At 44.9% G+C, this 16,850-nt stretch overlaps 1 protein-coding gene across 5 annotated transcripts in view; it reads right to left on the bottom strand.

Annotated features, from left to right (window-relative positions):
• ABLIM1 (actin binding LIM protein 1) overlaps positions 1-16,850 on the bottom strand; it is a 328,840-nt gene that overhangs the window by 36,386 nt on the left and 275,604 nt on the right. For all 5 annotated transcript variants that reach the window (XM_054033290.1, XM_054033291.1, XM_054033293.1 and 2 more), the window contains 2 exons: positions 8,293-8,328; positions 7,077-7,206 (listed from right to left, as the gene is read on the bottom strand). In XM_054033290.1, coding sequence (XP_053889265.1) covers positions 7,077-7,206; positions 8,293-8,328 — 166 coding nt within the window. The remainder of the gene's footprint in view (positions 1-7,076; positions 7,207-8,292; positions 8,329-16,850) is intronic.

The following is a 16,850-nucleotide window of genomic DNA, read 5'->3' as shown; positions in this document are numbered from 1 at the left end:
TAATATTGCATGATTCTGGTCCCCTGTGCCCAGCATTGGCCCCACCCATAGAGGCACCACTGACTGAATGGCAATCTGTGGGTACATCTTCACTACCCGCCAGATTGGCGGGTAGTAATTGATCTATCGGGGATCGATTTATCGTGTCTCATCAAATCGATCCCCGAACGCACTCCCCGTCGACTCCGGAACTCCACCAGAGCGAGAGGCGGAAGCGGAGTCGACGGGGGAGCCGCAGCTGTCGATCCCCCGCCGTGAGGCCCAAGGTAAATCAATCTAAGATACGTCGACTTCAGCTACGCTATTCTCGTAGCTGAAGTTGCGTATCTTAGATCGATCCCCCCCTAGTGTAGACCAGCCCTGCATATGCCTTTCTTGCGCAGATTCCCTATCCTCCTGCTGCCCTCTATCTTGTTTACTGCTGCTACTTTCTTTGCTTGCAGCCAGCAGTCTAGGAATCCCATGCCTGGCTCATAGCCCAGTGCATTCTGGGATGTCTATGACCAAAGAAGCCCCACTTCAGACAGCTCCAGATCTTTATGGTGCCTGCCACATGACTTCCATGAAGAAATAGGGCCAAGCTCACAGAACCAGGCACAGACTAACAAATACACAGCCACATCCAGATCCTGGTCAAGTTATAACTGAGTCTCTGCTCCTCCGAATAACCACTGCACTGACATGCCAGGACAACTCCTGCCAGCTTGCAGCCCTCCTCAGGCTGTGGTGAGCCACTGTTCACCAATCTGTAAGGATTTCTGGCCTCTACTTCCTATGTGGAACAGAAAGCCAGGAAATTGAGCCAAAGCACAACTTTCCTCCAGGGTAGGGCTGTTACAGCATTCAATGTCTGCTGCAGCCTGTGAGCACTGGAGTCAGTACCACACAGGCAGGCATTTGGGAATGGTGCTCTGAGTGACACTGAGGTGGTGTGTCTGTGGCCCCACGTGGTAACACAGGCCTAAAGTCACCACGACAGTGCCAGACACATTTTGGGAGGGCAGGTGACCTCTCATGCAATGAGGCCTCTAAACTCAGAGGCCCAGCTTACCCATGAGCCTGCTGGGGTTCTGGAATGCTCTTGAAGAGCTCTGAAAAATTCTAGGCAGAGGGGGCAAAGTTCTGGCCCCATTCCAGTCAATGGGAGCTTTGCATTGACTCTAATGGGGTCAAGGTTTTGCCTATTGACGTGTGCTTGTATATGCTGTATAGCTAAAGCAGCAAACCTTTTTCCCTAGTGTAGACAGTTATATTGGCATAAAAGTCCTTATACCAGTATAGCTTATTCTGGTTTGGCAAAACAAAATACATTGTACCAGTATAAAGTGCCTTATACTCATATAAACTGTGTCAACACTAGGGCTTTTACTGGTATAACTAGGTCACTCCTTAACGACAGTTACCTTTTAAGTGTCGACCAGGCCTAAGTGAGTTTATGTTGGTATAATGCACACACGAGGAGCGCTAACAAACAGGCAGGTGGACTTTAAAGAAGAGAATGTACCTTCTTCTGACTCTTCAGCATATAAATTACATCAATTTAGATTCCCTTACACAATAGAGAGAAGGTGGGTGTGGTAATATCTTTTATTGAATCTACTTCTGTTGATGAGAGAGACACACTTTCAAGCTTACAGGACCCGAGGAAGACCTCTGTGTAAGCTCTTTCACCAATAGAAGTCGCTCCAATAAAAGACATTACCTCACCCACCTTGTCTCTGTAATATCCTGGGACCAACGTGGCTATGACAACCGCCCTTACAGATTGGTCGGTAGGACAGAGAGTCTGACCAAGTGCATGGGAATTCACTTTACATCTCACCTTTGAATTTGGCCAAGTGTATCTATTGTTTCAAAGTATTCCCAGACAGGATTACAGTGCCCATTTGGGGGTGTCTGAGGGTTTTTTTGTCCCTGAATTATATCTGAATGTGAAGCATAGTGGTCAAATGCAGCTATTCTCCACCATCTACCCTGAAAAGGAGACACCTGGGATAGACAAGACACCTTATGTGGCTACACATTCATGAAGTTCTCACTAGACCCTATGAATCCAATGCCAGCTCCCTTGTGCTCTGTTACACAGATCTGTAGGAAAGGTACTTGGACATAGAGGAATGACACAGGGAAGGCAGAGTACAGAATCTAATATGGATACCCAGCCCTATCCCATCACTGGCTAACAAAAAGCTCAGATATAAATATGGAATAGCGAGCAGCATGTATCATATGATGCACTCTAATCTAACACATTTTGAATGTCAAAGAAATGTAAAGGAAAAAAAAAACATACCGTGCAAACTATATAATCTCTCCATATAACACTATGTACACACATACAATCGTACAGTACATAGCATATAGAGAGATTGCACATGTGCCCCCAGATGCTATTTAATGAAGAAATGTCCATCATCATGAGCCTTTTACAGCCTTAGCCAATGAGTGCTGCGAGTTAGGGATCAAAAGGGATAATCTGCATCGTTCATTTAACCCCTATTATGAATCCCTGCTTGTCTGATGCTTGGACTTCATTATTTTAGCACTTTATGTGCCCAATTACATGCCCGACCAATTGGAATACAGCTTGCAAAGGTAAAGCATTATGTCTCTGTTAGCCTCTTAGGTAAAATAACCTGCATGCACAGATTATTGTAGGTTAATCATGTGCAGTACAGTATATCAGGCCTACTTCTCTCTTCACTTATACTGGCTTTGCACAATGTAACTCCATTGACTTCAGTGGATTTACACTGGGGGGACATGAAAATAAGGCCTATTGCAAAGTAGAATTCAATACCTTAAGCTTTGTAAATAATTTTGTACCCTTTTCCCCAGGATCTAAGTACTGAGGTTGGGTTCAATCCTTGGGGAAACTCCGAGCTTTCAGTAGGCGTTGAGTGCCCTCACCTCCCAGTGGAGTTAAGGCATGTTCTCCAACTGAAAACAGGGAAACATTTTTCTTTTGGATCAGTTACAGTGAAGTATTTCCCCCTCTTTGATAAAAAATTAAATTGAAATTGAAACAAAGTGCCACATCTGTGGCTGATGTAAATCAATATAACCCCCTTGCTGATCTATGCGGATTTATACCGGCTAAGAATCTAGCCCAATGAATCTTACTTAAGCCAAAGTTTTGTATACAATATCTCCTGGTACAATGGTGGAATCTTCTATTTTTTGCTACACATTTATCTTATAGGAAACATGCCCTTTTCCTATAGTCCCATTTGGTAATTTGGATTGACAGCTGAGCCACAGATTTAACCCCCAAGACTCTTATTTTTCAGATGACTGAAAACAATTGGGAAGGAATACGAAGAGAGTTTTCCTGTGTTATCTGTTGAAAAAGCTATTCTCTTAACAGTAATGGAAAAGGAATAGAAGTGCCATTGGAAGGAGTATGAGCATTAATCTAGATTTACAGCAAAAGAATGTTGAAATTGCAAAGTTTATGGATCAATTGCATGCTGAAATGAGCAGTGCATCTATTTTTAAGGGTCCCCATCTTTTAAGTACGAAGTGAGATTTCTTACTGTGACACCATTAAAAGAATTGGAAGGAATGGGTTGGAGGAGCATATTAATAAAAAAAAATCTACAAAAATGCAAGGATCAAAATCGGTAACGTTGACCTGAGTGTTTGAGGGAAATAGAAGGTTGAGCTCTATTAGCATTACTTGAAAGACCACGGCAACAATCTGTTTAAAACTCTTTTACTGGTAACACCAATGCTGTCTGCATTGGTCAACAAAACAGGAATATAAAATATGCTTAGCTCATGCTACTGCCTCTTCCCTGAGCTCTCACAGCGAATGTAAATTGTGACCTCCTCACCCAACCGATACTCTCCATTTCACCAGCATGTTGGGGAAATGAGAGCACCAGCTGGCCTCTGCTCCAGTAAAAATGAAAATAAAATACAACTTTCACAGAAGGCAAGAAGCAGAAATAGAGGTTACTATCTGGAATGAGCTCATTGAAGGGGCAGAAAGCAAAGACGACAAATCCCCCCTCCCCCAAACCAAACCAAACCAAACCAAAAAACAAAAACAAAAAACCAGAAGAGAGTTTGAACAATTTTAGATCTAAAAAAAAATTAGATTTTAATAATATTTGGTCAGACAGTAATCAGTGCTGTCATAATGAACAGTGATGAGTTTCCTTGTTGCCATTGATCTTTACATGATGTAAAAGCTTTTTATTCAGTATTCTCAACTGGCTTGACCTCATCCAGGCAATATTAACGGGAGATTTTTAACTTAAATATTTATATTTTAAGGATCCAGAATTAATAAGAATTAAATTGGACATGAGGGGTCCTATATGGATTATGGACTGCTATGGAAATAAGCAAAATTCAGTGCGTCTCTTTTCTAAGTGGTTGATGATAATGCTTTCCTGTATATTTATTATATGCAATATACATTCTGACTCTTTAACTAGGGCCCTTAGAAATGACATATTTCCTCAGAGGGAAGATGCTATGTCAGTCTAACACAGTTGTAGGTGTAATGACACATTCTGAGGCATGCTGAGAGCTATACAGCCAATGGCCACCTTATGGAGATACAGCTTATTAGCTTTGTCCGAATGCTAATAAATCTCCATTCTGTAGGGCGCTAGGTGGAAAGGCCTGGCTCCTTACCTTTGACATGGGGAATGAAGTGGTGTCGGAATGGGGAGTTAGGGCGGGAGTCATTGTGGGTGGAGCTGAGACTGCTAGTGCGCGGGTCTGACAACCGTTGCACACCAGTAGACAGCAGCTCTGCAGCAGCAAGGAATCGTGGGGCAAGACCAAATGGAAACAAAAACAAAAACAAAAAATAAGAGGCAGGGAAAGAGGCTTCAAAAGGAAAAACCACTGAACAATTAGGAGTCTGAAAAGTAGGAAGACAAAAGGTTAAAGTAATACCAGGGTTCAAAAATATCTATTCAAAGTTGTAGGAAGTATTTGAAAACAGGCTCAGATTTATATTGCACATCCCATTTAGTAGAACATTCTCTGGCATATAGAGCTACTGAGTTACCAGAAATTAGCCTGCTATCCTCATGCAAACATTACAAACTCTGAATCCAAATTAATTTAGAAAGCAGCTGTTTTGATAAGTGCCTAACCAAACAACAGCAGTCCAGAGGCATGCAAGATGTTTCCTATTGTTTTAAGAAATTCCAAAGAGCAGCTGAGGTAGGGGGGAAAAAAGGCTGCAAACTTTTGCAAAACGTGGAAAGCACGAATTGCTTAAAGAAATGTAATGCGCTAACAGTGTCAACAAAAAGGGACTACTCCAAAGTGGTTCACTTCTTTCTCAAGGGTTGCCCTGGAGCCAGACAAAGCAAGAAGTTCTGTAAGGGAACTCAGCTTAATCATGCAAAAAGTATCTGTTCTTGCCAACAATAAGGTGATGAGATAGGTACTGCTTTAACTGATCAACTCCAGTAAGGCTGGGAGAGAATTAGAGAGCATTACAAATGATTAGTTCAAAGCATGTTGAAAGATAAAAAATGCTACAGAAAAATGGTATTATGTATAGAAGAGAAACAAGTGAGTAATACAAATTTCTTGGGAAATGAGCCAAAGATGTGATATTTAAGTAGCTATGACTTGAAACAAAATCCCCCAAAATACTCTGTGTTCCACAAACTTAGGCAGATTTCAGATCTGCATGCAAACTTTGTGGCTTGAGCTCATCTCTACACTGAAGAAAAGCTGGGGAACATATAAACAGAGAGATTGTTCCAAAGGAAAGTACTTTACACAAACAGATGGCATTTTTTTAACTGAAATAGTGAAACTCAGTGTCACAGTAAACTTTGGAATAAAACCCAGATTTGTCCAAATCTGTGACATAAACAGAATGTGAAAACCTTAAGAGATCTGATAGCACTAAACAGAAGTTTGCAGCTTTTTCATACTTTGTCAGCGTCCTTTGGTTTTAACTACAATGCACACCTTAAAACATCATCATGTTGACAGTATCTTGTAACATACAATATTGACTTTCTGTCCCACATCATGAAATTAGGTCCTTAAAATGAAGTATTTTTTTGATATAGGTAACTAGCAGTTTTCAGCCCTCCACCACTAGAAGACAATTAAGTCACTCAAACTCCACACTGATAATTCTTTCATAGAGCCCTACTTTTAAAAATAGAGCTCCTACTGCATATGGTCTTTTGGTATCCCAACCATTCTGGTGTTGGGTAATCAGTGATGGGAATATGGGTGTATGAGTGTATTGCTTAATTTAAAACTTCATTACAAAGATTTTATTTCATCAATATAATATGAAAACTCAACATATCTGGAGGAGTATATTAAAAAATAATCTTTAGAGCCACATTTCAACAAAATGAGTGCTTAATGTGTATTTATAAAAATGCAAACATATGCATTCATTTCATACATATTATGAATAATTATGAATGCTCTGGGAACCTGAAGCAGTGTGTATATTTGTCTATTTTTACATGCAACTGTATTACTTCTGAGTGAATAAGTTAGATTCCATATTATTTAAATGTAGCCTTTGGCAACTGACTAGCTTTTAATTAAGAAATTCTACTTGGCAAATATGGGCCTAAATTTTCAGAAGTGACTAGTGATTTTGGGTGTCCATCTTGACACACCTTAAAGGGGCCTCATTTTTAGAGGAAGGATGCTCAGCTCTTTCTGAAAATCAGGAGTCTCTAAGGTGTTAGCTACCCAAAATCACTAGTCACTTTAGAAACTTAGGCCATGATTTTTATTTTCAAGATGTATTGTTTTCCTTCAGACACCAGGCAGCCATCCTGAATTTCATGCAGCAAAAAATGGTTTACGTTCAAATACATTAAAATATTCCTAATTCTACTTTGTTATAAAACAGGTGAGTACATTTACAATACATTCATAAGATACACTAATTGGGCTTGTATTTGTCAAAGAATGAGAAGGATAAATAGGAATGAGAGTTTTAAAATTTGCCACTAGTTTTTCAACGCTAAACAATTAATAGTTTCTTCTCTATTTCATTGAGTAACATAATAAGAAATACAATGCTTCAAGTTGTAAATCGCTGATGCAGTTGCTCTTACCAGGTCTGTGGAAATGCTGAGGGGAGCGTGACATTGTGGGAGTGTAGCTGTGTCGACTATACACTGGAGAACTAATAGAGCCCTGACTGGTTGACCTGTGAATCATGCGATCCCGAACATCCTGATAACCCTGAAGAATAAGAAGCATTAGAAGAATTAATAATAATAATAAAAATGCTTAAGTGCACTCCAGACAATTTTCCAACTATACTTGGCTTTCAATGGCCTCAAGATGTCAATGGAACCTGCTAATGGAATAACATCCTTTCATCTTAATGTCTGTTTCACTGTCATACAGTAATGATATCTGTCATCAAAAGTTCTCTCATAGAATCCATCGCTGTAGAGACAGCTAAGTTCTAGAGTCCTATAATTCCATCTGACCTGCAGGCTGAATTCTGGTAAGTAACACTTATGCCTCAATTTTCATAAGTGACTAGTGATTTGGGGTGTTTCATCCCGAGGTACCTTAAGAAGGTCTGGTTTTCAGGCCTCAGCCACCACCCTCTAAAAATCAGGCCCTTTTAAATGTTTCTTTAGTGGCCATCCAAAAACAGAGGCACCCATGATCACTGGTCACTTTTGTAAATCTTGGAATAAAAAAAAGCAAACAATCCTCCTGCAACACACCTTTCCTGTGGGAGCGGTGTAACTGGAAAACTCCAAGACCATAAGCATGTTCATAAAATGATTATAGAACTGGAAGCATGTAGAGGTATGTGTACATTTTACTTTAAACAAAACAAGTGACAATGTATATATAGTGGTAGCAACTAAAACCTTGACAAATGCCTTAACCTGTGTTTAGTGTCACTATAATGTTCACAGTGCCCTCTAGAGGAATGCCACAGTAATGTTTTCTCACTAAGATTTTCATGGTGAGCAGTGTATAGTATTCAGATCCCGATTTGGCCCTGATCTATGCGCCACAACAAAGAAAAATTCATGAAAGTGACCTTTGCTGTATAGACTTTGATAAATGCCTTTGCTTTGCAGACATCAAATCCTGCAGTGGCTTCATTCTACATAGCAAGCGGACAGCTAGCAGTAAATGTCCTCTCTTTTGATTTTCCTGTACTTTCAATAATCAAAAAAGCTGTGCTATGTAAATAGCAAATAGAACTGGGCTGCCTAGAACAATCAATAACTGCACTTCCTGGCAGCAATAATTCTAGCAATTGTGACATATTGCCCCAGAAGGCTCCATCAGACTTACTTCTGCAGACGGGGTGGGAGACAGTGTCCTTGGAGACTGCAAGACATGAAAGAGAGAATGTTACAGAAACAGGCTTGCTTCTGCTTTGCCAGCAAATGCTGATCTAAACACAGCTAGGTGTGTTTAGACCCCAACAGCACAGGAGCAACTGGGGCCATTTGAGCCCTGAAGTTGGGTTTTCTCCATGCTGCCCATGGCCTGGGCTCTGAAGCAGCTTAAGTTTCTGGCCACCAAAAAGCAAGTATGTTTAATTCAATCAAATATCCTGCAATGTTGTCTTTGAACCATCTAACAGTGGTGGTAATTATACGGTAGCTGTAAGATGAAAAAAATCAAAAGGTGTTATTAATGTAATAAGTATGGTTGTTATGCACAAAGCTTTAAAGTGGAAATCAAAAGTAAATTCATCTTAAACTTTGGGCTTTGCGTGGCACCAGAAATACAGGACAACCAGGGGTGTTGGAACTAAGGGTGCTGGGGGTGCAGAAGCACCCCCGGCTTGAAGTGGTTTCCATCATATAGGTTTACAATTTTGTTCAATGGCTTTCAGCACACCCACTATAAAAAATGGTTCCAACGCCACTGAGGACAACTTCCCATTTTCTGTGTCAGGCACATTTCCACCCCCCCCCAACCTTCTGGCCAAGGTCAACCTGTCCCCAAAGCCTCGTCAACAATATTTCCTTAATGTGCTTGCTCTTTAAATCAGCCACATGCTCTTCGATACTTATGCATGAAAGAGAACAGATTGGGATTACATATACATGAAGGAAATGGACAGAAAAAATACTGCTACATTGCTCTTTGTTAGCACCTTTCATCTCAACACCCCTGCAAGGCTGGGGATGTCCTATCAATCTTAGTATACAGATGGGGAAACTGAGGCACAAGGGGGGCGTTTGTTTTGTTTAAGTGAGGCCCAAGGTTATACAGAAAGTTGGTGGTACAGCTGGGAATAAAAGCCACATCTGATTCCCAGTCACATCATCATTTCATCACAGGACAATCTCTCCTTCCCTAAAGATTAGAATTTAAAATGTTTCTCGTATGTACTAAACATTAGTATTATTTATTTAACTGCCATAGTAAACGCAGGCACAGCTGGTGCTTTTAAATTATACCACAGTTATTGCAAAACTATACAGCTCATAAGATTGTGTCTCAGCAATAAAACTGCTGGTTCTGGCCTATCATAACAACACACCATGGTAACGGTATGAAATGTATGCAGGATCGCTGGTAATAAATGTGCATGTTAGTCCCTCAGACCTACACACACACACACACCAGCTGACCAGTGAGACAATACAGATATGAAGTGCAATACAGCGGTCTCCTACACACTCCCTGCTCTAATGCTATAAGCTCCAGAGGGGTTGGTGTCACTATGAATGCAAAGTATGTAGACACACGTGTGACTTGTTTTGGCTTGAGTGCATGACATTTCATTATGGGCAATTTATCACATGGCTTTATATGACCACTTGTCTGGCTTTCTACCACACCGAAGTCTTTAAACTATTCAGTCTCAATATACCGAGAGGCATATGTAGAAGCAAAGAGTTCAGGGAAGTAAACTGGTGCAAATGGAAAGCGATGATTTCAAAACTAACCCGATTCAAAAAAGCAATTGAAGTCAATGGCAGAATTCCTATTGACTTCAATAATGCCAGGATTTCACCTACAATTCCTTAAAAACAAATAAGGATACTCAGATGCTTAAAGTTACACAAGACCTTAAGTGTTTTGCTGGATCATCACACAACAGTTACACCACATTTACATGGGTCATTTTACTGGCAGAGTACTAGTAGTTTTAGCATTTCTAGAGTTAAGCCTGTAGTCCTGATATCAGCAAAACTCTCATGGACTTCAGTGAGAATTTTCCCTGCTTTAGAATTGTTAGGTTGGTCTCTCTCTCTAGTAAAGCAGTAGACAGGTTCAAGAAAAAGCCATTGCAGATCACAACAGCGGTGATATGGTCCTGCTAGTGAAGGCAGAGGGCTGGACTCGATGACCTTTCAAGGTCCCTTCCAGTTCTAGGAGATGGGATATCTCCATTAATTATTATTATATTATTATAATATAAGCAGCAGTAGGTGATCAGGGTCCTTCAGTGCTATAGTCTCTTGAAATAAAGGGAATACTGATGAAAAGCAACTTCTCACAATAATTAATGCACCAAAAGTCAAGAGACCCAACTCCCACACCGATCAGGGCACTACGGTGGGAGAGAAATTGCAGACTTGTGGATTTTGTATAACTTGAACATTTGGAATACTTATAAACATCTTCAAAGGTCAGCCCAGATGTATATTTATACCCAAACAACAAACCTTTCTAGGGCCACTATATATTACAAAATGATTTCTTCCTATTGGGTATCTATTATGTTAACAAGTTAATACCCACAGTACTCCACATCCCGAGCTTAGCTTCACTTCCCAACTAATTCCCGTAGCCACTGTAACTAAACTACTTGCTGGTTGGCCTCCACTAGATGGCGCTATGCGAAAACTTTTTTTTATTACAGACTTTTAAAGACACAGTACATGGATTTATCAGGGAATGAACTGAATAGATTAGAGAGAGAGACTATTATAGCCATTTAAAAATAATTAAAAGGAAGAAAGTCTAATGCTACCCTATATTGTGCTTGGAACCACAGATAAGAGGAAAACACGGGGCAGAGCAGCTGCCCAAGGGACAACTGAAGCAGCTTTTCATCTGCTCTGCTGCTGTAGAGCATTTTTGCTTGATAAATAGGTCCCAAAATTCAGAGTAGTCAGCACCCAGTCAGCTCCAGAGGCTGGTGCAGGGGGGAGGCAGAGTCAACGATTTGTACCCCCACGGTTGGGGCTGCTAGCAAACTTGTGCTTGGATCTTGTGCAAGAGAAAAAGTTCCATGTGCTTTGTCCTCCTTGCTGCACCTTCTCGGAGGTGACTCACAGATTGGCCCTATTATTGTTGATGGGGTTTCTGTACAACTTAGGGGAGAAGAATTCAGTGTGATAAAGTTTCATTGCAAAGGAGCATGAGGGATGGATGGAAAATACCTCAGAGTTTCTCTCCACGCTCCTGTCTGGGTGCACAGGACTATAATTGGAGCTGTGTGCATAGTGAGAGGAGAGCGGACCCCACAGAGCTTATAAGAGGTAACGGCACTGAACTCTGTTTGCTACATAAAAGAAACAGACGTGAATAAGTCTATTATATTGTGAAACATTCATGGGTAAGTTCCCAATAGGGGATTTTGGTTGCAACACTCAGCGCAAAACTCCTGTATCTTAAACCGGCACGGCTGGACTTTTACATAAGATGACCCCTCTTGTCTGAGGGGATTGTAGCAAATTTTATTTTGAATTTAATTGTATCAAATGGACATTGAAAAAAATACTGCCCTTTCCATGAATTGTGACAAAAGCCCAATGGAAGGTTAATGCAAGTCTATCATATTTCATTTTTATGATGTCAGGTTAAAAGTCACATGCAACAAACTACAGAGAGGGACATAGCTAATCAGGAGTGTGCCCAGGGAACTGATTTATCCCCCATGTTATATATTAGGATAGACCGCTGCTTAACTGGACAGCCCTTGTCAATGAACAACCCAAATATGTACATCCCAGTGCCAAGAAAATTAATACATTCTCCAGCAACGATGGCAACCACTCGTTTCACAATGGCACTACACGTAGACCTTGTGTTGGCAAGGCTTTAGACAGTGGTAATGCAGCGTCTTTGAGGGCAAATGTGGCAGCCACTACTGGTTAGATTTTCAAGAGAGCTTTTCACTGAACACACTGTGCTCTTTTGGAAATATGGCCACTTCTTTACGTACCCAAATGGGAACTGAGAGCTTGAGAATATGGCCCTAAATAGGGCTTGATGCTGCACTCACTGATGCCAATGGCAAAATGCCCATTAACTTCAGGGATGCAAAATCAGACCCCCTACTCAGGAAAAGCTTACCTGTAGCATTGTACACAAAACCTGAGGAGTTATTTCTGAGAGGATGCAATGGCTTCTTGAAAGGCTATCACATGGACCTTTAACGTCAAGATGGAACATCATCAGGCAGCAAAAGAAGGGAACTCTTTAATAGACTCTCATGAATTGGAGAAATTGCCATTGCATTCCTTTTTTGTCACAATCCACCTCTCTTAGTTTCTCTTTTTGCTCTTGGCATACAATATGAATAGTAAGTAATATGGCATATGATGTAAAAGACAGTTACCTTTTTCCGTAATAGGTATTCTTCGAGATGTGTTGCTCATCTATTCAACTTAGGTCTGTGTGCTCACCACATGCACCGGTGCTCGAAGTTTTCCCCTCAGCAGCGTCCGTAGGGGACTGGCTCTGGTGCCCCCTGGAGTGACATACATGTGCCACGGCATAAAGGGCGCTGCTGGCCCCCTCCACCCTCACTTTCCTCTTGCTGGAAACTCCGACAGTGGGGAAGGAGAGCATGTCGTTGAATGGACATCTCGAAGAACACCAGTTATGGAAAAAGGTAACTGTCTCTTCTTTGAGTGATTGCTCATGTCCATTCAACTTAGGTGACTCCCAGCAGTACTCCTGGGAGGCAGGTAAGGAGTTCACGGACATGTAGATTGCAACACAGCTCTGCTGAACCCAGCGTCGTCCCTGGCCTGCTGAGTGATGGCGTAGTGGGCCGTGAATGTGTGCACCGAGGACCACGTCACGGCTTTACAGATGTCCTGGATCAGAATGTTTGCCAGGAAGGCCGTCGAGGATGCCTGCGCTCTAGTCGAGTGGGCTCTGATGAGCGGCGGCGGCAGGGCCCCTACCAGCTCGTAACAAGCCCTTATGCAAAAAGGTGATCCAGTTAGAAATCCTCTGCGTGGACACAGGGAAGTCCTTCATTCTATGAGCTGTAGAGATGAAAAGCTATGGAAAGGCTTTGTCCGGTCTAGGTAGAAAGCCTGGGCCCTTCTTACAACCAAAGTATGGAGGCCCCTCTCTTCACTAGTCTCATGGGGCTTGGGGCAGAAGACCATAAGGAAGATGTCCTGGCTCATGTGGAAAGAAGACACCACCTGGGAAGGAAGGCCGGGTGGGGCCGGAGCTGGACCTTGTCCTTATAGACCATGTACGGTGGTTCTGAGGTCAGGGCTCGCAGCTCGGAAACTCGACTTGCTGATGTCACTGCCACCAGGAAAGCTACCTTCCATGATAGGTGAGACAGGGAGCACAAGGCCAAAGGCTCAAAAGGTGGGCCCGTGAGCATGGACAGAACCAAGTTGAGGGGCTGGGGACTGAACTTGAGGAAAGTGTCTCGAGACCTCTGAGGAACCTGACCGTCATGTCATGGGAGAACACAAAAGGCAGAGATGGCCGCCAGATGCACCTTGATAGAGGAGCGTGCCAGGCCCTGGTTCCTCAAATGAAGCAGGTAGTGTAAGATCAACTGCACCAAAGAATGCGAAGGGGAGACGCCCAGTTCATTCGCCCAGTGGGAAAACCTCGTCCACTTTGCCAGGTAGGTCTGTTTAGTTGAGGTTTTCTACTCCCCAGGAGGACCTGGTGGACCCGCTCTGAACAGGTCTGTTCTTCAGGGTTCAGCCATGCAGCGTGCACGCCATGAGGTGAAGAGACGCAAGGTTGGGGTACAAGAGGAGACCGTGGTCCTGAGACAGCAGGTCTGGTCAGTCTGGCAGGGACCAGTGGGGGAACTGCTGCCAAGCTCAACAGCATCCCGAATCAGTGCTGGTGTGGCCACGCTGGGGTGATCATGATAACCTGTGCCTTGTCCCTCTTGATTTTCGCTAGGACCTTGCGATGATCGGAATCGGAGGGAACAAATACGTCAGGCTTTCTGCCCACGTCTGAGAGCAGAACCTGTGGCACCTCCTGTTCTGCCTGGTGGTGAACAAATCCACTTGGGGAGTTCCCCACCTCTGGAAGATCATGCCGGCTACATTCGGGTGGAGCACCCACTCATGGTGAGAGAAGTCCCTGCTCAGGTGATCTGCTAGCCTGTTCCTGGCACCCGGAAGGTGACATGCTTCTAGGTGGATTCTGTGGTTGATGCAGAAGTCCCAGAGACGGAGTGCCTCTTGGCAGAGGTCTGAGGATCGCGCTCCACCTTGCCTGTTGAAGTAGAACATTGAGGCCATGTTGTCCGTGAGAACTCTGATCACTCTGCCCAACAGGTGAAGTAGGATGAGCACGCATGCTCTGCGCACCGCCCTGAGCTCTTTGACGTTTATATGTAGCGTTGATTCCTCTGGGGACCGCATACCTTGGGTATGGAGAGTTCCGAGGTGCATTCCGCAGCTAAGGTCCGAGGCGTCTGAAACCAACTCAACTGAGTGAGGAGTGCTGATGAAGGGAACTCCTTCCAGGACTTTCCTGGGATCGGTCCATCATCGCAGCGAGGTATGTACCAAAGGCGATGACCTTCTCCAGGTGGTCCCTGGAATGGGAGTAGGCCACTGCCAGCCATTGCTGCAGGGGTCACATCTGGATCCTGGCGTGGTGCACCATATATGTGCACGCTGCCATGTGACCTAGTAGGCGCAGGCAAACCCTAGTCATGGTCAGGGGAAACGCAGAGTCCATCAGTGCCCTGAATCTCTCCAGCGGCAGGAACGCCCTGGCCCAGGTCGAGTCGAGCACCGCTCCGATGAACTCTATCCTTGGTATCAGAACTAACGTGGATTTTTTGTCATTTACCAACAGGCCAAGGTGACGGCATGTGGCCAGCAGCACCACGACGTCCCCTTGGACCTGGAGTTGCCCTTGATGAGCCAGTTGTCAAGGTATCGGTAGATCTGGAAACCACAACGTCTGAGGTAAGCCGCTACCACTGCACTTGGTAAATACCTGTGGTGCTGTCGCTAAGCCAAAAGGAAGGACCGTGAACTGACCCTCTTTAACAATTCCTGATGCGCCTTAGCATCATCCTGGTGAACGATAGAGGGGCCCCACTATAGCCTCGTCTGGTGACGAGGAGGAGGAAGCCGGTACCAAGGGGTCCTCCGCAACCAAAGGTGGTTCGGCGGCTTGCTCACCCACTTCCTCCTGTGCCCACAAGGTGCCTGCAGCCGAGGCCTCTTGAACTGGAGTGGGAGGTAGCTGATCTCTCCGAACCTCTGGATACCGAGTGAGTGGCCTGGGAGGGCTGAGTGAACCCCCATGGGTTCCAGGGGTACCACCGTGCCGGCCACGGAGTCTGAGGCAGCACCGTAGGTATCGGAGCTTGTCCCACAGCTAAGGAGCCTTGCTCCGAACCTGAGCTGAAGTCAGAGTGGTTGCTCCCCTGCGACCAAGATGCTGCTGAGTGGTGGCTCTGTCCGGATCAGTACCGGTCGCTCCTCCTGGAGTTGGATCTGGCTGATCTTGACAAGCACCTGGATTGGGGCCTTGGCGACCAGCGATGTTCAGCTTGGCATGAAGCCGCACGTGGTGATGCCGCTCTAGAGGATCAGCGACGGTCCGGGGAACGGTACTGTCAGTCCCAAGACTGGTCTCTGGAGCGGTACCAGTGCTGCAGAGATTCTGGGTGCCAGCTCGAAACTCCTGCTGGGGAGCACGTGCCTGCAGAGGTCTGCGCCTGGTTACTGGCAAGCTGCGCCTCGAGCCTCTCTGCCCTTGTCCGAGGTCCGGAGACTGGATGGGGCTGCAAAGCTTCTGCCTATCACTGTCAGAAGCGTGTCAGCTGCGAGAGGGCGACTGTTGGCAGGACGTCCCCCGCAATGGGGAGCGTTACCGTAGAGGTGCAGACTGTGCTGGTCCAAATGTGGGTTTACTCTCTGACCAGGACACACAGGGGCCAGAATCGATGGCACCAGGAGGGACAGTCTCTTGCACCGCTTGCAGGGCCTCCGGCATGGACAGCACCCGGAGCTGGCGAGGACCTCCGTCGATATCTGGGGTAGCCGGCGGGGAGCAGGCTGGGCTACACCTCGGGTCCCAGCTCAGGTTGAGTGATCCCGAAGGGGGTGAAGAGGTGCCCAAGACGGGGCCTTAGTCCACTCCAGACTTGTCCTTTCCTTTGCAGGAAACTGGAGACCTTCCTCGCCCCATCTTCTTGGCTTGAGCCACAGAAGGGGACTGGTGCCGCGCAGACGGTACCAGCGGGACACTGAGCACCAAGGCAGGGCTGGCTCCAGGCACCAGCACAGCATGCAGGTGCCTGGGGCGGCCAAGGGGGAAGGGGCGGCATGTTCGGGTCTTTGCTGGCAGCAATTTGGCGGCGGGTCCCTCAGTCCCTCTCGGAGGGAATGACTTGCCGCTGAAGAATGAAGTGGCGGCGGTAAAGCTTGGGGTGGCAAAAATGCTGGAGCTGGCCCTGCACCGAGGTCACGGTGCCTGGTGCCGAATTGGAGCATTGCTCCGGCATTGGGGTAAGGGCAGACTCCATAAGGAGTGCTTTCAAGTCAATGTCCTTCTCCTTCGTCCTGGGCTTGAAGGTCTTGCAGATTCTGCACTTATCACTAATGTGACCTTGGGTGTCGCCCAAGTACCGTAAACGACTGTTATGTGGACTGCTAATGGGCATGGGCCTTTTACAGCAATCACAGGGCTTAAAG

The sequence above is a fragment of the Malaclemys terrapin genome, chromosome 7 (genome assembly GCF_027887155.1).
Source record: "Malaclemys terrapin pileata isolate rMalTer1 chromosome 7, rMalTer1.hap1, whole genome shotgun sequence".
NCBI classification, from domain to species: domain Eukaryota; kingdom Metazoa; phylum Chordata; order Testudines; family Emydidae; genus Malaclemys; species Malaclemys terrapin.
The sequence above is the reverse complement of the archived record's forward strand: the minus strand, read 5'-3'. Positions and strand labels throughout refer to the sequence as shown.